Raw genomic sequence first — 23,568 nt, 5'->3', positions numbered from 1 at the left:
AACCTACAGAACACAATGGCGTGAAAAACTCAAATTTCAAAAAACTTGACTTATCCACTTTTGGAAAACCGCCCTTCATTTGCATTCATCACAAAGTTGTGTTGTTGACGTGTTGACTCCAGTTTAACTTGAGATTGTTCTCGATACAGTTGCCATAATTCACTCCCCCCACGCCCCACTCCCTCCTGTAATAACTTATCTTAAACCTGAAATTGCTTTTTCTTACGAAGTTGCTGTGAAATTGTTGACTCCGAGTGATCTTCAAAAAATATTTCTGGATGCTTGTTGACACAATCCACCCCCTCCCCCTTCTCCAGCTACACTTCCTAATCATTAAAAGTACGCGCATTCTTGAACTTGAAAAACAAATCGATGGCTTGGTATAAAAACCTCCAAGTCCAGGCTTTTTTTGTTGGTGTCTATAGTAAAAAAAAACGAGGAATCCGAATTTAAAAACCTCGTAAGTCTTAAACACACCCTACTGCTCTAATCGGCTAGAATCCAACATTAAAGAACACTCAATTCCGACATGCGAGGTAAGCACAAGAATTTCATCAATGCAAATTTGAAAACCTCGTAAGTCGTACGTAAGTACGATGAAAATCTTGTATGTTGTCTAAGTTGTCTTTAGAAACCTTGTATGTCCTTTCAAAGCGAATTGATACACTAATTATAATTGATCAACCTATAAAACATCATCAGGCCATACACCATACCCTCAAGAACCCTAAAATATAATAATGCAATCTAAAACTGCAAATAAGAAGATATGAATGTTTTAAACGTTTTTTTGTTCTCCTGAAAAATTTCGGATTTTGGACTTACGTGGTATTTATACCAAGCCATCGAAATCTTAAATTTAAGAGATTGTTAGGAGAAATGACACTCCTATCTTCCTCACCAAGATACACTAAAACTCGTGAATTCAATACAGAAGCGATTTTAGCCAAAACCATTATTGCATTTGTGTGTAAGAGAATAACATTTTAAAGAAAGATTTTCTGAGACAATTTTTTACCTTATGTACTACTTAATTGAATATTCATAGAAACCTCCATGCCATGCCAAGGAGATAACTCTGGAATGAATTTCCAATCTATCTAAGTCAAGTTTTCATTTTTACTATTGGGATGACAATTTTTCAAAATTTCATCTAACATTGATTTGATTAATCTTAACTAAGCCGTGCTATCTGTCACAATAAGGGAAGGTACACCTTTGTAAAAATTGGAATTTTTTTCTCGTGTTTATCGGCAAATTATTGTTCAATGTCTCTCCTTCCCCCAGAAGTAATCAAAAAAGTTACAATGACAAGAGCAAAATATTTTAAGGGTATTCTCTACCTCTGCGAAAACGTTCGAAATATGAAGCTGATTTATTCGTTATTTTCATCATTCGTTCATAAGATTGCGTGTAATCGAGTGAACGAATATAATTGTACTTATGTCCTGCGACCCGCTCCCATCAGAACTTTGGGCAGAGATTTCTCCGTGAATTTTCAATTCTTTCAATTTTTTTTTCACCAATGCTAATATTTTATCATTGAAAGCGAGGGTATGTAGCCATATTTTCTAATTTAGCTTTTCCAATGGAGATCTGAGCATCAATAGTACCTCCATTCAATTCCCAATGATGGCCACAAAATGACATAAATCAAAAATATCTCGATATACCCTAGCTTTTGAGTGTTTTCTAAGTAAAATAAACCAAACCCCACGAAAATCCGTCCAATAGTTTTCGCACAATCCCCGACCAAAGTTTGTAGTTTTCATCAAAAATCACTACTGATAACAGGGGGTAGAGAATAGCCTTAATGCAGGAAAAAACTTCCTTTTTTGATAAAATTGCAAAAAAATGTCATTTTTTGCAAGTAATGTCTAAAAAGTCTCACTTATTGCCAACAATTAACAAAAATTCTCGCTTTTTACTCAAATGTTTGGAAATCTTGCTAAATTCGAAAAATTGCCAAAAATGTTTACAATTTGGCTAAAAATTATAGGTACTAAAAAATTTTACTTTTTTGCCAAAAATCTCTAAAAGTTGTTGCTGTTTTTAAAAATTATAGAAAATCTCAATTTTTTCCAAAAATGTCTTATCCTTAATTTTCAGAGTGTCTAACAAAATCTGAACACTGAAAAGGACCTTGGAAGTTGGAAGGACCTTTTGGAAGAAATGTAATGATCCCCCCTTCTTTCATTTTCACAAAATTTCCAGAAAAGCTAAACAAAAAAATAATCAAGAAAATATATTTATGTACAATGGAAATAATCAAATTGGTTTCCATTTTTAAAAAATTCTATTTTTTGCTATTATATTTATGTTGACGTTTAAAACAATGAAAAATTCTGAAAAATTGAGTAATTCTGAAAAATTGAGTTTTCATTTTTCGCTCAATTTTGATCAAATGACAGAATTATTTGAAAATTTGGAAGAAGGAAGGGCCCATCGGCAAAACGACAAACTTTTCCTGGCCTTCTAGAATGATGGGGGCTGTGTTGAACTAATGTTGGAGATTGAATTTTGGCTTTCTAACTTCATTTGGTAAAATTTTATAGAAATGTGGAAATTCAAAAATCCACTGGAATCTCCAGGTATTTCCCAAAAAGTCAGTGGAGGCTCCAAAAAGACTGAAATCACTTACAGTCGACTTCAGAGCGTGTTGAAATTAGAGGGCAGTGTGAATTTCAGCTTTCAAACTTCATTTAGTAACATTTTGTGGAAATTTCAAGTTTCAAAAATCCGCTGGAGACTCCAGGAATTTTCCAAAACGTCCCTGGAGGCTTCAAAACGTCTGAGAAAGTGAGAATGGTCGCGGGTAGATATTTCATGAGTGATCCGATACAAGTAATTTGAGACCACAAGCACCCCCCTACTCCCTTTTGGTCAGTATTTATTGGCAAAAACAGATGGAAACCATGGTGCTCAATTTTCACAACTTTGGTAATCCCTGGATCGATTTAGCACTTCGATCTCAAAAATGTTGTATCAGGATCAGGAAATACGTAGTTCCCTTTCGAGCGAATATCTCAAAAATTTTATCTTTCCGGTCCCAAAATTTTCACTTTGGTGCTCAAACTAAACATCTATGTCCACATGATACGTGGATGAGAGTAGACCCATCACCGAGTTAATTTTTTCTATTGACCATCCATTTCGTCTGGTCATCAGAACATCCATTTATACCGATCATCTCTCTGTACCTACAATCACTCGTGCACCTAATAGATTTAATTTGAGTAAAAAAAAAAAAAGAACAAGTGTCAAGAAGAAAGTTATAAACGTTCGTCTGGCGTGTTGGTCCGCGTCCGCGTCCGGGGTACGATGCCCACCTGGGCAACGACGCTCCGCCGGCCGGTTTTTTAGAAGTGGGAGAGACCAGGTTACCACGCCGAAAGAAAACCCAGGCACCGTTTCTAGAGCTTTAAAAAGAGTGTACATCGTGTACGACAATTTACTCTGTGTATAATCGCGACAAAGTGCGACGTTCGGAGCTTATCTCTGAACATCATTTTTTTTTACAACCTTTTTCCAACCCCGATCAAAATGGGTACCAAAAGTTTAGTTTGTTTATGCTTAGTAGTTTCGTGCGGCGTTTTCGCCGATCCCATACCTCAAAAGCCCGCCACAAATGACTGCCTGCAAAAGGACTCGATCAGCTGCTTGCAAATGCAGACTTACAGATCGCTCAGGTCGTTCTTCAGTCAAGACAACATCGAATTATTCGGCGGACTTTCGTTGGTCAAGAACAGCGAACCGAAAACAGGCAGATCTTTGGATAGCAAAGACTCCGATGTCGAGATCACCGAAACCAACGATGTCGAAAAACGTGAAAATTTACTCGAAGATTTCGCCTTACACAAGGTAATGAACTTCTTCCAAGAAAGATCACTCAGATGGAATTTATCTCCGGTTGTTAACGAAGTCTCCGAAACCGCCAGGAGCGTAGTTGACAGCATTCCATCCGACATGAAAGGAAAAATCTCAGAATTCATCGAAGAAGGTAAATAAAAGCGTAATATTATAATTCAATTTTCACTTATAAAAATGTGAATGTGCGTTCAAATTCGTTCTTTCTAAAAAAAGTTTCGTATGGATCTAATTTTTGAAAGTATTCGCGCGTTTTTCAAAGTTTCGTACTTATCATTTTATACTCGTGTTAATTATTCACATGTTGCACTCGTACTACATTAGTTTGTTGTCGATGATACGGGTTTTCTGAAGTTTCAATTTGCACGTGTGTTTCCTTCTCTACCTTAGATTTAAATTCTCGTATTATAATATATTATGACTTGATACGGAGCTCGGTACGTATCTTTTCGAAACAATGATTAAAAATCCTTCCTGTGTTTGTTCGTGTGTTGAAAAATTTACCTACTTTGTTAACTATTCGACGTACGCTTGTAATCGGATTATTTCATTTTCACTAATCGCATTACGTTCTTATGTGTTTGGAGGAGTTGCCTCTTTTCCTACACCACCTAAAGTAGGTAGGTAATCACTCCATCGTATAGTGCTCGTGATCGCAAAATATAATCGCTTCGATAATTACGAAGATATTTGACGTACGTGAAGTGAGCTCGAAAGCTAGAAAAAATCTCATTTTATGACGAAGATTCATTTTAAATACATTTGTATCGCAATTACAAAGAAAAATGTCTCAATTTTTCTCAAAAAATTCTCCTCCTTTTATCTCAAAAGTCCGGATTTGTATTTAAAAAAGAATACCTGATCAAAATTTACTCTCGTATCTGACTATTTACAAAACCTACTGACCACGTGATTCATTCTAATTCCTAGTTCCCTTCTCTCTCTCACTCTTCCTACGTTCGCGTGGATTCAAGCAGCAATAACCAATCAACCGAATGATAAATCATCGAGCGTGTCATCGCGTTAAAAAAATCGCCGACATGGGCACAATGGACGCTTGTTTTGACGCTAATTACGCGTTAAACGTGCCGAAAAAAAAAGAAGAAGAGACCGAGACCGGCACACGCCGATGCTGCCTAATGCAAATTCACAGTTTATAGTGTATGTACTATGCTAGGCTGTATGGTGTATTGTTTGGGAGTTAGATGCTTATGCTACGCAGGTTCGTCCGCATTACCATAAAAATATGAATGCCATAAGACGATTATGTCGTTTTCATTCAAACTGTCTGCCTACCTATCTTCCTAGCGGGTCTTTTGTCTTTACACGTACTCTCGCAGAATCCACGGTGGCTTAAAATATCATCGTAGACATCAATCATCCAGCCAGCTTTTAGCGACGTGGTCGGCGCCTCTTTTGGAGCGAGCGCCATCGACCAGATGTTCGATAGGTGGCGTTTAATTTTTACTAGAAATTACCATGTTATTTGTGTGATTTATTTGAGACTGGAGCAGGTTTTTGAGATGGGGGTTGGGCCTTTTTTTTTCTGTTTCAATGTTAAAAACATTTCTGTATAGATTTCAATTTCGATTTCCTCCCCCCATCCCACTCTTCTCCTTGCAGTCCATTTTTCAGCGTTAAAAGTCACTTTTACGACATTTTTTTTTGGACAAACTTGTACATTTTTTGATTGATTTTCAAAGCATAAAAATCCAAAATCATTTCCTCGTTTTTCATTTTTTTTCCAAAAGGTAAAATACGCTAACATATTTAAAAAAATTGCTAAGTACGATAGACTCAAAAGATGATAGCGATGAATAAAATCAAAAAATTAGATGAGTTTGAGAAAAAACACACAAAACGTGGCAAGTTTTCGATTAATACTAAAAATGATATTTCGGCTTTAATAGGTAATACCGGACTCTATCGCGATTTTATTCCAGAGTATTCTCAAATCGTAAACCCAATTTACCATCTAACGAAAGGTGACGTTCCTGTAGAATGGACCGAAGTCCAACAAAATGCTTTCGAAAAATTGAAATCTGAATTTCGAAAAGATTTCAAACTCCAACAGGCTCCTAAATCTGGAGATTTATTTTTGTACACAAAATTATCCGATCACGCGATGAACGGAGTTTTATTTTAGATGGATGGTGAGGAAAATCGAATAATTTTGTTCGTATCTATCGCCTTTAAAGAACATCAAAGGAACTTCACACTTTTTGACTGCGAGACAATGTGTCTCGTTAAATGCGTGCAAAAGCTGCAAATCTGGCTTCATGGAGATGGATAAATTTCATGCCATAAACATCAAAACTCAAATTCCATTCGAAAAATAAAAATAGATAATAAAATCTAATAGAAGATGCATTATTTTGGGTAATTTTTCAACACATGTTTACCCTCCCCCTCCCCTGTGCCAAGTCTCTCAATTTGAAAAACAAAACTATAATTTTAGATAATCAAAGTTTAATTACTTTACTGAACTGTTGGAAACAAATCTAGAATCGTTCCTTAGAAATGGAAAAATAAAATAAATAAATAAATAAATCCACTATCCTCACACAGTCTGCAGGTTCCTAAAAAAAGTAACCACATTTTAATTTAAGACAACCCCTAGGAGAGGGAGCAAGGAGAGCTCAACTCTCTCAAAATCAACAAACTTCATCTTCAAGCAGGGAAAAAAATCCGGTAGAAAAATTCAAAATTGATTTATTTTCTTTTAAATAGTTTTAAAATTCTATTTTGAAAATATTGATTTGAAAAAATTGCATTTTTGATTTAATTTTAATTCAAATTAGTTAAACCAATTTTGATGGTCAAAATTCAGGGAAAAATCAATTTCACGAATAATTTACCCAGAGATCAAACTGTTCCACAGCTCAGGGCACAAATGATTGGATCTGGTCAGGTCTACTTCGGTCAAAACTGTGATTTCACCAAAAAGATGAAAGGGACAATGGCCTCTTTACAGCTGAAAATTTTTTATAAAACATACCAAAATAAGCATTCTAAGTACCCTGAATACATTTTTTCAGAGAATTCTCGTTCTCACTTCGATTGAAAAATAATTGCATCTGATTTTACATGGAGGAGGGAGGAGAAATATAAAATGATGAATTTATAAAAAATTAACTCAAATTTTGACACTTTTTTGCACGTCTAAAAATTTATTTCATACCCTCCTTCCCCTCCAATATTATTGAAACATACCTAACTTATGTCTTTCTGCAATATTTGTTGAGCAACTATTCAAAAATTTCAATGAATTTTTTTCAATTATGTTGTAAATTTTTAATAGTATTTCATCTCTGAATCAGATATTGAGGATTGTCTCACATGAGAAAAATAAAATAGTAAAGTAACAACTGCATAAACACCCCCCCCCCCAAAAAAATATTAAAAATGGACACCATTCAATTTTTCAGGTCGATGAATTTTTAAAATCACTTTTTTTATGCACAGGAAATGAAAAATTATTACACACTGATCGAGCAGCTATTCTGAACTTGAAAAAATTTGATTTTACGATACAAAAATTAGTCAAAAATTCAATGTTGAATCCACATTGCACCCTCCGTCTCTCCTTTCCCACTCCACATGCATAGATTTTTTCCACCGGCGCAGCAAGCTCGATGCAACATCAATCGTTCCAAAAAAATTACGTAATTGATTAAAAATTGCGACGAATTTCATTTTTGCTATACAAGAAAATTTAATCAGCTAAGCAAGTAATGAAAAAAAAACTTCAAAATTGAACTTGGAAGATTCGAAAACATGAAACCAAAACGTTTCTGGTGTAAATGTCACCTTCTGCCTTTTCCATTAAAAATCCAGTCATGAAAAAATGATTAAATTTCATCAATATGAAAAAAAAAAACTTGAAAATTTGACCAAAATGACCAAGAAAGCTCCTAACTGGCCAGAGCCATCGAAAACAAATCTTTTTTTGGGGGGAGGGGGAGGGCAAATGTCATTTTTCTGCCTCTTTCTAAAACAAAAACAATAGCCATCATTTTTTACAAAAATTTGGCTAAAAAATTTAAAAAAAAAAAACAGTTAATTACTTCAATTAAGCAACATTTATTTGAAAAAAAAAAATTTGAACATTTCATCATTCTGAAATATCAGAAAAATCTAGCTGACCAGGGGCCATTGAGCCATCGAGAATCAAAACGTTCCTGGAGTGAATTCCATTTGCCTCCTTCCTCTTCAAGCCCTTTCCAAAAAAATCACGTAGTAAGAAAATTATTGAATTTAATCAATTTTTCATTTTAAAACATCAAAATTTAAAAATGAATTTCCTAAATTTAATTCTTCTTCGATTCATAAATCATCGTTCATCTGAGGGCCTTGATTTTTATTAATTTTTGAAGGTACTAATAGCCACCTAAATCAAGAACCTGAGCTAACTGCTTCATTTGTCAATCCCTCTCCTTTCAATGGTCTCGCTGCCGACCATAAAAGCATCCACATATCTTTATTTTGGTTTTCCTCCATGAAAAATCAACTCTTGAATAGAATCAGTTAGTTTTTATTTTGATCAGTTGTTCGATACCTATTTTAAATATGCCTAAAATGAATTGAAAGGTATCTAAGTATTTAATTCAACCTCATTGAAATTTTTCTGTGAATTTTGAAAGTTCAGTACCAATTTGATTCAAGCAATTTAAATCAAAAAAATGAACTTACATTGCTAAAAAATTTATAATTATGCCCAATAATGATGTGTTTTTGAAGTTGATAAATAAATTTTTGGGATTCAAATTATTTTTGAGGATTCAGGGTGGAATTAAATTAATTTGGTCTCAAAAACAAGTATTTTCCAAAAGTCAAAATTTTATGGTACGAATTGAATAAGTACTTACAGAATCACTAAATTTTACAGATTAGATCCTCAGTTCAATTTCTTCCATTTTCCTCAATTTAGTTTCTTTGATTTTTTTCTTTAAAAATGCATCAAAAATAGCTCATCTTTAAATAACGCAAATTGAAAATCGCAAGAAATGATACATTCACTTAGAGTTTATAAATCTAAAACACATTCGATCGGAATTCTCATTTTCTACCATCCTACTCCCCTCACTGCTCCTTCCTCCTTCAACACAACAAAACGTAAACAATCGCACGCTTCGAAAATAAACGTGCACCATACAATATAGGTAGGTAAGGTAGGTAAAGATATACGAAACTATTCGGAAATGTATGAGATAAATTTCTCGTCGCAAAAACAATTAGTACATAGGTCGTAGCCATAAATAAAAAAATGTTATCGTCTCGCGCGAATACTTTCTCTTAGAAAAGATCCCATAAAGCGAAGAATTCAATCGCGCATCTCGCATTCATCATTCAATTAAAATTCTTGGCGAGGTGCTCTCCGGTAGCTAAACAATGAGCCACCTGTGCTCCGGTGATTCGCCTTATTCGGTCCAAAAAAAGAAAAAAAAATCACGATAAAAACGCGCCGTTCAATTATCATTACGTTATTATTATCTTTATAGGTACCTACAAGTATCATTGTATGTATGTAGTATATAGTATGTAATGTGCACATGTGTGAGCACACGAGTATGTGTATTTAACAAATAAATGCTCACACACTGGCTCCGAGTGTAATCATAATACTATAATTTTAGGTGCCTACTGTACCTTTGAACGTGAAATAAATCAATTTAATTCTAATCTAATGTGTATATACTCGTAAATGATACTTAGAATATTTTTGCTTCCTTCCGATACAGGTAGAGGCAAAAAGAAAAAGCTCATGAAAGTTCTCGGACCACTATTGATCGGTTTAAAAATGAAACTCGCCGCTTTCGCCGCCATTGCTTACGTCGTGATCGCCTTAATCGCTAAGAAAGCTTTACTCGCCAGTTTACTATCCTTACTCATCTCAGGTTTCATCGCCATCAAAAAATTATTATCTCAACAACACTCTCATCACGAAGTGGTCAGTATAACGTAAAATTGATCGTTAGCTTCGGCTCGTGATCCCTTTCGCTTTTCAATGGCGGGTGCAATAATAAGTACCTAATTATTGATATGGAATTTCACAGGTTGAACATCATCCTCACGGATGGAGCGGTTCTGGATACAGCAGCGGTGGCTGGGATAGCTACGGAGGTGGCGGTGGCGGACACGGAGACATCCACGGATCGTACTCCAATAATGTTGCTCACACGCTCGCATACAGCGGCCAAAAAGCTAGCAGAAGGAGGTGAAAATAGGTTAGCATTTTTTTTTATTTTTCGTTTCCATTTTCACATAGATAGATACTCTATTAGGTACTAATACTACGTAGTACGTACGTAGACGTACATATTACTTCCTAGTTCAATTCCTCTTCTTCTTCTTCATCTACCGAGAATATCAATTGAAATTCTATACGCGTACGCGTTAAATGTAACTATTACCCAGCTGTCATTCGCACAACCAGTCTCTTTTTCTCATTAACAATAACTTATACTCGTCGTACCTACCGCTATCGAATTCATTGCACCGAATTCGTACTCTCTATCGTTTCGTTGACTTGATGGTCGTGTGGGAAAATATATAATGGAAAAATTCATCTTCTGGGCGTTGCAGACCCACAGACCCACTGTTCGACAGTACAATGATTCCACGAAATTCAAAGGATTATGTGTTACCACGGAGACCGCCGAGAATGGTCACCGCAAAACGTAACCGCCATCGTTTAACCCAGACAAGTGTTAATTTTCGATCTATTTTCAAGACCAATGTGTGGTCGCTGGTCGCGAAAACCTCTGCTGGAAAAAATTTAGTATTCTGAACGTGCTCGTAATGTTGTTCGTATAGTCTGGACTTGTTTCTTTTTTTGGAAGCGAGGTGTGCTTCCATTTGTCTTTATTAATTAGTGATAATTAATTCTAAAGTAAACACAACGTTAATGTTTTGACAGCCGACGTGAATTTAATAACCTGGATCCTATTATTATACGAGTATAACTGGCCATTATTATAGGGTTTCACTTTCTATGCTGCAAAGTACCTACACATCATTGTCTTAATGCTAACGAAATGAAGCCTAAGGTTTGTGAAACTCGAAAAAGTACATATAAAGTTGTATCGAGCATTAGTGTAATTTTCGCACTTGATGTTTCAAATTTCGAATCGAGCTTCGCTTTCATTTTCATGACATTGTATTTTTCTAAGAAAAAAACAATAAATATTAAAGGGACACTTTTGGCCTTCATTTGTAGAAAAAAGAAAGAAAAAAAGAAAGCAAAAAAAATTCAGCCCATAAAATCGATAACTTATTTGAAAATATTTCACAAAAAATAAAAACTCGTTAATTTGGTTGAAAAAGACACTCAAAAATTCACAAAAACCTGACAACCTATGAGCTACGTTTACTCCAAGAATCAACTTGAATAATCAAAGTTTCTTATTTTCTCGATCCTCAGAGGATCCCAGAAATCCCTGAAAATTCATCAGCCAAAATTTGAAGTGGTGAAATTCATTTTTCGGTTTTCCTCGAATTTAAAAAAAAAATCAAATTTGGGTCAAAAATGAAGAAAAATCAAAATTTTAGAAAATTGTAACCCAGTAACTTGAGCTGAAATTTGGTTTACGTCTTATTTTTGACCCCCCCCCCCATCCGAGTGGATTGGTAATTGTTTTGAACCGTTCTAAAGCCTCCAGCAATTTTTTGAATTCGACAGTTTTCGAAAAAAAAAGAAGAAAAAGATGTGCAAGTTGGGGTAAGATGACATTCAGCACCTATAAACTCTTATTTGCCACCTTTGAGACGTTTTCGATCGATTTAGGCACAATTTTCAAAATCTTCTCGCATCGGTTTGGCCCTGAACTTTTTTCTAATGAAAAAAAAATGAAAAAAATCAAAATACGCTAAAGATTCCAGAACTGTTTGAAACTATCACCCATCAACTCGAAAGATCGAAAATAGAATTCAAAACAAATTTCAAAGTGCTGAGTGAATTTGGTAAAATTTTGATTTTTTTTTTCATTTTTTACCCGAATTTGAATTCTTAAGAATTCGTCAAATTTCAGCACTTGAAATTTTGGCTGAAGGTGAATTTTGAGGGAAAGGACGATTCTCCATGGATTCCTCTTTTTCTGGTTTAAAAAGTTTTGTGCTCGGTTGGTACACTTTTTTCTCTTTATCAATTCAAGCTTGCATATCTCATTCAATTTTTATGACGCTAAAAACGTGCAAATAGGTGAGCAATCTTTTTTTTTTTTTGGAGGGAATTAAATTTGATGAAAAAAAGGTTTCTTGTAAATTTTCTGTATTTTTAAAACTGGAAGAAATACATCAATGCAGGGAAACAATTGGTAAAAATTTTTCCATCTCTATTTCAAAATTTGAATCTCCTTCAGTTTGTTAAATAAAGAGTATCAAAAATGTACAGAGAACCTTTTTTCTGAAAATTTAATTCCAACTGTAAAGATCATTTGCACATTTTTTCAATCTTCAAAACTGAAACACACATTTTTTGAAAAAAAAAAAAATTAATAAAAAAATTCTTTCCATTTTAGTTTTAAAATTCAAATCAAATGTGCAAAAAACCTTTTCTGTAGAAAAGTGAATTTTCTGCAAAAAAAAAAAAGTAATTTTGGCACATTCTTGGTACCTTTAGATTCAAATGTGATTGTGATCTTGAAAAGTAAAAGAGAGAAAAGTGTATCTTTCCCTCACAATTCTTTGAATTCTTCAAATAGATACACTTTGCTTAAGATCTCACTTTAATTCAAAATTACTTAAAAGGGGACCTCTCAAAATCTTCCCCTTCGAGATACAGGAGCATTATTTTTGAAATTAATATTAATTAAAGCCCTGATAACCAAAATTCCAGCTGCCCAAATTAATGTTTCGAATTTTGGTAAATTTTTAAGAATCCGAAATTGACCATTTTCGATAATTGGCTCGACTTTCGAGCGGACATCTCAAGCGCGTCTTTTTGACCGAAATATTAAGAGGAAAAACATTCAAAAAATCCAAAAATTTTGTATTCGAACGATTTTTTTTTTAAAAGCACAAAAAGCCTTTTGTCTTTTAAAACCAATCTCTCTAGAGCTTCCAGCAGGATTTCCGATTTCTCCAGAATTTTAAAAATTCCTCTTGAAGACGAGGAAATTAATTTGGGCAGCTAAAAATCGAGTTGTGGCTTATTCTTGAATCATTGTGTATTTCAAAACCAACCACTCAAATTCCAAATTTCATCGTATTTTGAGTCCTTCTGAGGCTTCCAGCAGGAGTTTCGATTTCTCCAGAATTTTAAAAATTCCTCTTGAAGACGAGGAAATTAATTTAGGCAGCTAAAAGTCGAGTAGTGGCTTATTCTTGAATCATTGTGTATTTCAAAACCAACCACCCAAATTCCAAATTTCATCGTATTTTGAGTCTTTCTGAGGCTTCCAGCAGGATTTTCGATTTCTCCAGAATTTTAAAAATTCCTCTTGAACACGAGGAAATTAATTTGGGCAGCTAAAAATCGAGTTGTGGCTTATTCTTGAATCATTGTGTATTTCAAAACCAACCACCCAAATTTCACCATTTCAAGTTCTTCTAAGGCTTCTAGTGAATTTTAAATTTCTTAAAAATTTTAAAATTTCTCCAGAAGGCGTGGAAATTAATTTGGACAGCTAAAAATAGAGTTGTTGCTTGTGCTGGACTCATTTTATCCACATTTGGCCAAGTTTCCAAGTGGACACTTCAAAAAATTTTTTTGACCAAAATACTATAAAATTTTTAATGATACATAAGTAATTCTTGGAAAATGCTGGTCAAAAAACACCCTCAAGGTTTCCGCCTGAAAATGTTCAATTTTGATTTTTTTTTCATTCAAGTCCGGAATCTGACCGAAAAACTACTCACAATATTTGAAAAATCAATTTTTTTTGGAGATTGAAATGACATATTCAAATTTAACTCAATTTCAAAAAAGAAAATCAGGGAAATCAAAATCGTTCGTTACATTAGGATTTGGATTTCAGGTACGCAGAAAGGGAGATGGTGAAAAATGCCAAAAATGCATTGCCAAAGAAACGAGGAAATTTCAAAAATCTTAGAAAAATTCAAACCATTCCTATACTCCTTCCTATTTTTAAGATGAATCAAAAATTGCAAGTCATGTGACATTTCTCAAATCAAAAATCATAATTCATTTTCGATTTTTATGATTTGAATCAAATTTCTGAAAATTTCAAGTTTTCAGTCGAGTAGGGTAGGGTAGGTTAAGTTAGGTTAGGTTGAAAAAAATTCAATCTGTACTCGGTTGGGCAATATTTTAGTTCAAATATCGCGATTTAAACGCACAATATTCCGAATATCAAGCTTTCTGATTTTCCTACCCATCATACCGGTCCTTAAAACTATCAAAACATTCTCGTACCTTGACAACTCTCACAAAACTTCATACCAGGAACATGATTTCTCACTCGTTTGGCATCTCACGTCCGCTACCAGCAAAAGGCCATACTGCGAACCTCAATTCATAAAGTTTAAACTACCAGGTCCTCATCTCAATGACCCACGATTCAGGTATCGATAACCATTCCATCGAGATCCTATACGGTTTGGCTCCAACAACTATTAGTCAAATGATGAGGCAAAGCACTTCCACAACACGTTCAAATATTTACGAATATCTATTACCTCTCGTACACAGTAGGTCTGTTGGTAAATATGTACTTATCACGAATGGCTCATAACATTAGCATACGATTGACCTTGCCCTAGACACCGAATATACACATAAACCGAATGCAAATATGCATCTGCATCTAATAAACCGTTTAAAATTGTGTCGGTTCCCGATCTTCGGCCGATGGTGGGTGCAACGTTCTTTCTTCATCTTTCGACTTGTCTCGTACATTTTGTCAATGCCAATGCCACACAAAAATAAAGAAAAAACATGCTATACTAGGTTGCTGTAGTTCGTACTCGTACTTTTGACCATCATCATGCTGCGCTCAACTTTGGAGCGTATACCATTACTAACCTAATTCTGTGTAGACATGAGAGAGAACCGGTTACCATATCCGATGTAAATTACCCTCTGGTTCGGCCCTGCGAGCTGCGAGTATCGAGTGTAAATTTCCGGATAGGTTACGAAAAATGCTGTCTTCATCGAAGTCTGCTTTTACAGCAGGATGTTAGTCTCTCTCGTATTGAATTCCAGATGTGAAACGATCAACAGTGTGAGAGACAGAGATAGCGTGATGGATACCAAGTTCAATCTTCTGTAACTTGTCGTACCTATAGCGTCGTAATTAATCGAACCATTTTATTCGATCGTATACGAATCGAGCCATCCGTTCTGAAGCAATTACCCACAACATTCGAAGGTATCAATCAAATACCGTGTAAAATTCCAATAACGCCAAGAGAGATTAACACACCCGATAATCAAGTAGCTATTGACTGACAGTATACGCGGCTAATACCGGACAAGAAAGTCAATAATTCACATCGCTGCTTCATCAGCACATCTCGTGTCCATAAATCCGGTCCTAGTCCAACATACACACGTTGATCATTTTTCATTTTCGTGTATTTGACGCGACGCGTAGGTCATTTTTTTTCTAGTAATACCAGCCTGCCTCTGCAAATGTGACCTAAAATCCTCCTAATGATTAAGGTGTGCCTCGATGCCAATGCCATAGTGCCTCGAATAGCACAAGCCACCGTCATAGGTATAGTTGACCACCGAAGCCATCACGCAGCCGAGTCGATTTAATAAGTCGTAAATTTTAATGATTTTCGTTTACAAAAAACATTACCAGCGACGATGGTGCACTTTCTTCGACTCGTCGTCGGCTAGATTCTTTTTTAGTAGAACTGCACGCGACCTTTCTCAAACCAATCGACTGACTATTTCCTTCATTGTAAATGGGTCTGACTTATACCTACCTAAATGTACCATAAATTTCAATACTTCCAAGTACCCGAGACAGTATACTTACGAACGTATTTGAATTATTTTACCTCTCGGTAGCTCGAAACCACTCTTGAATTCCAACAAATTGTCATCTCTTTGTAAGTAGGTAATTCTTGGCAAGTATGAGATTTTTTCCCTTTTCATTAGTGTAGCCTGCCATACGCGGTCAGTCATATATACTTTATCGTTAGCTACACAAACTATAGACTAATTCAAACCGAACCGAAAGTGAAATCATTTCTCACACGTTTATTATTACTTATAAAAGAGGAAAAGAAGAAAAAAAAAGAGGTAAAAAATCATAAATAATCGTTGGCATATTTCAGTCCCGGCAGATACCTATATACGAATTCGTCGACATGAAAAGCTTTTCTTTTTCTCTCCTCTCGCCCTCTTCATTATTATGTAGTGTACATTGGGTTACAGCTCAACAACGATGAGATACTCGGCACATTGTTAATGACTTGCGAACAAATACGAATAACATCGACTTGATGGATAAGTGACTTGGTCTGCTAGCTTCTTATTTTTATCGTACCACATCCGACCCTCCGACCCTTACCCAGTCCAGCTCCTTTTCCTGTGTACTTGTACGTCTACGACGACGAGTATATGGTAGATATATACATATAATGAGAATGTAATGTTTGAGAAAATCGGACTCGACTATATTGTATACCAAAGAGTTGACTTCTGAGCGATAAATTCAAACAATAGGGTTATTAATGATGAATTATCGTTCATCGACATCTACGTACATATAAGAGTACAATATTGTTGGTAGGTACCTGTGTGTTCGATTGTGTTCGAGATTTAGCTTGTTGTATGTACTTACTTGTATACTCTCACCGCGTTGATATTTTAAATTAAGAGCTTGGTCAGGTTCAGGTTTGAAGTTTAGCCGAAATGTCCTAATTATTATATTGACAATGAAAAGAGAACAAAAGTAGAACTAAAATATCGTACAAATTAGGTACGTACCTATAGGTATTAATTGTCTGGAAATGAAGAATTTGGAACTGGGAAGTGGGATGGGTGAGATTATGAAATTTTATGGATCTAAAATGGTGCTAGGTAATTTATCTAAAATGGCAATGAAATTGAATATCTAAAAATGTAGAAATCCAAAAATACATAATTATGCCAAAATGATTTTAAAAAATCAACCTAATAGGAGGATTTGTGATCACTTTTTACGAGAGAACAGCAATTAAAAATCCCACTACACATCCAAGACAACTTTTTCTTTGTATTGAGCCAGTTAGGGAAGAGGAGGGATGTGTGATTATAAATTTGGAGAAAAAATTGAAATTTTCAACGACGATTCCTGATAGAATTTTTCAAGCCGAACAAAAAATAGTTTCTTCACAAAATTGCCCATTTCTAAAACTGAAGACGTTGCGAGCAATTTCATTTCGAAAAATATACCCCCCCTCCCAAGGGCCCCCAATTCGTCTTGATTTTTACATGCATAAATTTATCTGACTTATTCAGGTGTAACTTCTCGAAACGAGCAAAAAAATATTAATCTGTGAAATTACCCATCTTTGAAATTAAAGGAACCGAAGGCAATAAATTTTCGGAATTTTAAGGATTCTTGAAATTTTTTGTTCTGCTTGAGAAATTGTTCTAAGAAAATCTAGAATCAAAAATATTGTTTCTTGGAATTTGGAAGTTCAGGTTGCCTTGCTCTGCCCTGCCCCCCCCCCGTTCTAAAGGGGCAGAAAAATTCTTAAACTGGACACAGCTGAAACGAAAAAGCATGCCAAAGTACATCATCAGCCTAAATTTCATGTGCTGAAGACTGAAGTGTATTTTCAAATTATGGGTGAATTTTTTAAAACCAAATTGAGACTAAAAAAATGTGAAAAAATCAAAACTTCATTCAAACCAACTTAAAATCTGAAATTTGGTATGTGTCCTATATTTTTGAGCCCTCAAATCAATTGAGAACGGTTCCGAACCGTTTTGAGCAGTTCTGGAGCTTCCAGAAGATGAAACCGCTGGAGAAATATTATACAATTTGAAACTTGCAGAAACTGATTCTGAAAAAATGATGTGTAGATGATCAAATGGATTACTAATAAGCACCAATTGGGTTTAAACGTGCTAAAGTTGATTTGGACTGTTTTTATGACATTTTTTGAAAGGCTGAAATTTCCAAAAAAAGAAAAAAATAGCAGGAGGCTTCAAAATAGCTTGAAACCATCTCCAATTGACTCGGAATGTCAAAATTAGGGTAAAAAGTGAATTTTAGTTTTCCAGCTTTATTGATGGGCAAAATTTTGTGGCACTTTCAACGTTCAAAGATTTTCTAGGAAGTCCAAAACTGCTCAAAAGTTCGTCAAATGGTTCGAAACTGTTTTCAATTGATTTAGAGGGTCAGAAACAGGATACATGTCAAATTTCATCTTTCTATGTCAATTTGGTAAAATTTTGATTTTTTCATTTTTTCGTTCCAAATTTCATCCTCAAAAATTCACCAAAAATAGAAAAATATAAACCACCCCCCCCCCCCCCAAAATAAAAAATTTCAGAGCCTGAAATAATTTTGATTAGTTGTGTATTTTTTCAAGCTTTTTCGACTCAGCTTCGTCTGGTTCAAAACATTTTCTGCTGGTTTTATCCCCCTTGTGAGTAAATTGAAAGATAATTCAAGGAGTAAGCTCCTGCTTGCCTCGGATCAACAGAACTCTCGATATTTTGATTGCATTATAGGTAAATGAAGCTGATTTCGCTTTTGATGAACTGTTTAAAAATTTGTCTCAGACTCACTCAAAAGATCAATAATAATGAAAAATATGAATTCAATGAAGTCGAGGCTTCCGATTTTTATACCAACAAAACATCCTCCATAACAACTCATCATAGGAAGTCATATTCTGTACAATTTTTTTCTCGTCATTTTCTCTTGTAAAATCCACGTTTCTTTTTCAAAAAAATTGATCAATAGTGATGGAAAAATATCAATATATTTTTTTCAAAAATTGCTATAATATAAAAAAAAAAACAATTTTTTGGAAAAATGAAGAATTTTGCGAAAAATAAAAAGAACAAAAATCATACGCAGCTAGAGCATTTTTGAGATGAGATCATCGTTTATTTTTTAGGAATGGGGGTGCGAGGGGAGAGAATGAATGAGATTTTTTTTTGAAAAAAGACGAGCAAAAATTACACAAGAGTTCAATTTGAATAAAATAATACGCAGAAATCGTTGTAATTGAGAGCTTAATCTCAAAAAATAAACTTTTTGAAGAAACCAAAGAGTTCTATGAAAAAATAAAGGGGATCAAAATTGCAGAGAATAAAATTATTTTCTGTGCACATTTTTCTCAAAGAATTTTATTCTTGAAAACTTTTGAACAAAACTTTTTTTGGCAAACTTTCTTCATTATAACGATTTCTGAGATTCAATTTAGGAATTCTATTTAATGAAATCGGAAGGGGGCTCACAATATGGCCAGTCCATGCTCATCAAATGGTAAAAAAATATAAATCTTGAACAAAAAAATTCTAAATCATCTAAAAATTCTTTACAATGCAAAATTTCAAAGTGATAAGCACTTAAACTTTATTTTAAGAAATTCAACAAATTTTGAAATATTTTACTCAAACTTACTTATGTACAAAATTTTAAAATTTAATCAATTCATTTTTTCGACCTTCAGTTACAAATTTTCACAAAAATGCGCAAAAATCGGTTGAAAAAATATCACAAAAAAGTTGTCCAAGCTGAATTTGATTAGGATGTCTTTTTGGAGAATTTTATAAAAATTGATAGGTGCAAATATTTGAATCCATCTGAGCAAGGTGATCCCATGATTTTAGCTAGAAGGTCCGAAAATTCTGGTCACGAAATGACTCAAAACGAAAGCCTATTTTTCAAGAGGAGGGGGGGGGGGTCAAAAATGAGTGATGTGAACCAAATTTCGACTTTCTGCTTTTGAGTAGCTGGAATTTTGCTTACTAATCCGTTCATTTTTTTCACATTCAATACACCAGGTCAAAACTCATCTCTGTCCCTCCTCTTCCCACTTACAAATGATCAAATATCGCCAATATTTACCCATATAACTCCAACCCATCCAGTAAAATGAGACCATAAACTCGATTAAATTTACTCACGTATATGTAAAACGTACATTAACTTGACCATATCATCAAAACCCATGGCCATATCTTTCCCATACACCTATTTATAAAATCGCTTCTCAACAGGCATCTTCTAGTAGATATTTGTCCAAATCATCTCACACATTACCAGTTCCTACATATATTCCAATATCGCGATCCGCCGCACCAGGCTGATAAAATAAAATGAAAAAAAAAGCCACCTCAACTACTCGCACATATTCGACTACCTGCAGCGCATCTCATCAAATCCATCAATCGAATAGTCGTAAAACTTTTTACGTCATGTTACAACAGCATCATCGATTGACTGCCATTCTTCTTATCAGTACCTCGGTCGTAAATCTGCTGCCGGGATACTACATACTCGCTCATTTATACTGGCAAAAATTCTATAGAGAGGTTCGATCGAATAATAGCGAGGCAAAATTTTTGCCATACTTGTGCCTATTGGGTATCTTTCTCAGGCTATATATACTCGTATACACGAGTAATACAATACACTTTCACCTGAAATTTCTCCATCGGCGATTTAAAAAAAAATTTAATTAGTCAAAATCTTCATCCGGTATCTCACTGGTTGTTTTTTCCCTACATAATCGAAGTGAAAAAATAAAAAAACAGAATCGAAAACAGGAAACTCGACAAGATAGGGGGAAAAGTCTTGATCTTGGCAATGAAAGTAAACACACAAAAATCATTCTCTCGAGTCAAAATCCCAAACACGTAGGTATAGGTAAGTTGTTGATGAAAAAAATTTCTTTCTCTGAGTGATAAATAAACGCCTTTTAGATTAATTTCCATATTACTTTCCCCTATATATGTGAACAAGTTGGCATGGTACTGGATACCCTTGAACGACCTATCTACAGCTACACTATACTCGTACACAGACAACACATATCTACCATTAATTATAACACCACACCCATGAACGCGTATGGAGAAACTACACACACATTAATAAAGGTAAAAAAGAAAGAAGAAGAAAAAAAATGGAGAAAAAAAAATTAAAACTTGCGAGACGAAGAAAGAATGTAGAAAAAAACTGAGAGGGAAGATAAAGTGTAGTACATGTGCTTTCTCTTATTATCGAATATTCTTGATAATTTCACTCGTACGTATTTTTCCAATGACTTGTAAGTTAATAGGTGAACAAGTTTCAATTTCAAAACAACTTATCATTGACCTCTAAAAATAAGAAGAAGAAGAAGAAAATAATAATAAAATAAAATCATTAAGGAATGTGAAACAGTTCTGATAGTTTATGTATAAATCATGTTTTTACCGAGCACAGGGAATCACCGGTCTGCGTTCATGCCGCCTCACCTTGATAGTTCAGTTACCCTAATACCTCCTACTTTTACCGGATCATTTACATTTTCCATGTATGGTCGAAACCAGTTACGTTTGACCTAGCTCAGAATGTATCCTGTTTATCTTCTCTTACAACTTATTTAAGTTTAAAATGTTAATGCCCCAATGTCCATTAATATTTCTACTATTTTCTAATTGAGCCGAAGCCGGCGATGGCGTGCCGCCTTCTATTCCTCTTCCTCCTCCTCCTCCTCCTCATCCTCTTCGTGTATCTTCCGAAACCAATATCTAACCCAATTTCTTTTCTTTTTTCTCTCTCTCTCTCTCTCTTTCTCAAATACGAATAAGTACATACCTATAGGATTATTTTGGCACTTATGCGTACCACGTGCGTAATTTGAAATGAATTTTTACCAATTGAAGATTATAAATAAAATAGTAGATATATTTTATTTAATCGCTAATACGGATTAATAAATTGGCAATATTGGTGTCTTATCCGTAAATTTTACGATCACGTTTTTATTTTACGAGCTCTCGATTATCAAACTATCATTTTACGTACACGATCGAATGATTTTTGGCATGAAAATCGAACCACAAGTCGTGATCAATGGAGGAAATGATGAGGAAGGGGGCTTCCAGGAAAATAAATTAGTAATTAATAATTCATAATTGTTTACATGAATCTAATTCATCAATTAATTAATTTGTGTTTTTTTCTATTTTCTGTTCACAGAACGCGTTGAAAATTTGAACGGAACTGAATAAACACGCTATAAGAATTGCCAAACAGACTGTATTCTTTACTTTATAATATAATAATTTATTTATTATATTCTTAAGAGATTTTTTTTACAATTGAAAACTTTCCACGTTAATTTATTATAAAGAGAATGAAAATTTCGACGAATACTTTCAGTTATAGATATTAAGGCAGCGTTTTTTTTTTTTTTCATTTTTAAAAATTAATAAACTAGTCGACCCAGAAGCGACATAACATGATTGAATTATTATGTTGTAATGGTTTTGTAATAACGTTTAAAATATTATATTGTATGTACCATGACACTGAATAAAGAAACATCTTTTCTTTTTTTTATGTACGTACAAAAAAAATTACATATCGATGCGTTTTTTTCGTTAATTTATTCGTATTTTTTTTCTTACTTATCGATTTCGAAGATGAAGTTGATTTTGTACAAAGGTGTGTATTTTTTTCGCTCTTTTCAGATTTACGAGTAATAAGATGCTGAAAAAGGGGAAAGAAGTTTCACACGTGGAAAATTATTGCATCTATGATTACGTATTGGTTTGTAATCGGTGAATAAAAGAGCCATTGTGTACGTGAATAATGATGAAGTAATGTAAAGAAGCTGGATTCTTTCAGGAATGAAAATTGTCATCAAGTTTGAAACTTATTGCGATCAAAATTGAAACATGATTTTCAAAGATATTTCACGCTGAATAATACCATAGAGATTCGGAGTAATATCCTTGGGCCATATAAGAGAATTGATGTTACGATTGAATAGCAATATGTTTGTAAAAAATAGTTCATCGTAATAAGCACTTTCGCACACGAAGAAATCAAACTGATATGTCCAAAAAAAAAAAATCCAAAAATTGACCAGTTCTGAAATAATTATTTTTTTCATCTTCAATTTACCAACAAAAAAAAAGGTCACCAATTATGAATAAAACAAACAAAAGTCAGCCAAAATTAAAATACATACTGGCTATAAACAAACACAAAAATCTACACTATTAAGGTACCTAATATAATATTCATAAAATGTATGGAAGTTGGATACGCGTAGTTGCCTACACGAATTACGATCATCAATGAAACTCGAAACTCCAAAATTAATTCACGTCCAAGTTCATTATAATCGTAAGAAAATGCACCTACGAATAAATTAGAAGAATTTTCACTATCGATGGCGAACAAGTAATAAATCATCGGAGAAACGGCGCAGTACTATTAATGTACGGGAGTATTACCCCATCCCCCGCCCATATCGTTCCTTGTCGAAAACTCATACGTTGCTCCTTGACTTCACAAATTTAGGCAAATTATCGAACACCATGTGTTTTTGGATGAAAATATCACTCTCACACGATGTGTATTGCCTGAAATGAACGACTGATGCAACCAGTTTAGCAACGAAGTAGATGAATTAGAATGAGAGTATATTTTAACAGGCATAAATCTTCGTATTATCGTTATCGAAAGATACCCAACTGTTTACAGCAGTCGTCTAATATCTGGATCTTTATCATTAAGTTTAAAACTATTTTTCATTTGAAATACGAGTACCTAGGTATAG

At 34.2% G+C, this 23,568-nt stretch overlaps 1 protein-coding gene across 1 annotated transcript; it reads left to right on the top strand.

Moving 5' to 3' along the window:
* The first annotated feature begins 3,438 nt into the window (after positions 1 to 3,438).
* On the top strand, positions 3,439 to 22,385 carry Osi6 (DUF1676 domain-containing protein Osi6). The gene is made up of 4 exons (XM_065356345.1): positions 3,439 to 4,000; positions 9,609 to 9,817; positions 9,924 to 10,094; positions 21,978 to 22,385. The coding sequence occupies exons 1-3, from the start codon at positions 3,544 to 3,546 to the stop codon at positions 10,086 to 10,088; spliced, it is 831 nt and encodes a 276-aa protein (XP_065212417.1). The 5' UTR covers positions 3,439 to 3,543; the 3' UTR covers positions 10,089 to 10,094; positions 21,978 to 22,385.
* The last annotated feature ends 1,183 nt before the right edge of the window (positions 22,386 to 23,568 follow it).

This window comes from Planococcus citri, chromosome 3 (assembly GCF_950023065.1).
Source record: "Planococcus citri chromosome 3, ihPlaCitr1.1, whole genome shotgun sequence".
Lineage (NCBI taxonomy): Eukaryota > Metazoa > Arthropoda > Insecta > Hemiptera > Pseudococcidae > Planococcus > Planococcus citri.
Note: the sequence above shows the minus strand (reverse complement) of the source record. Positions and strands in the feature narration are given on the sequence as shown.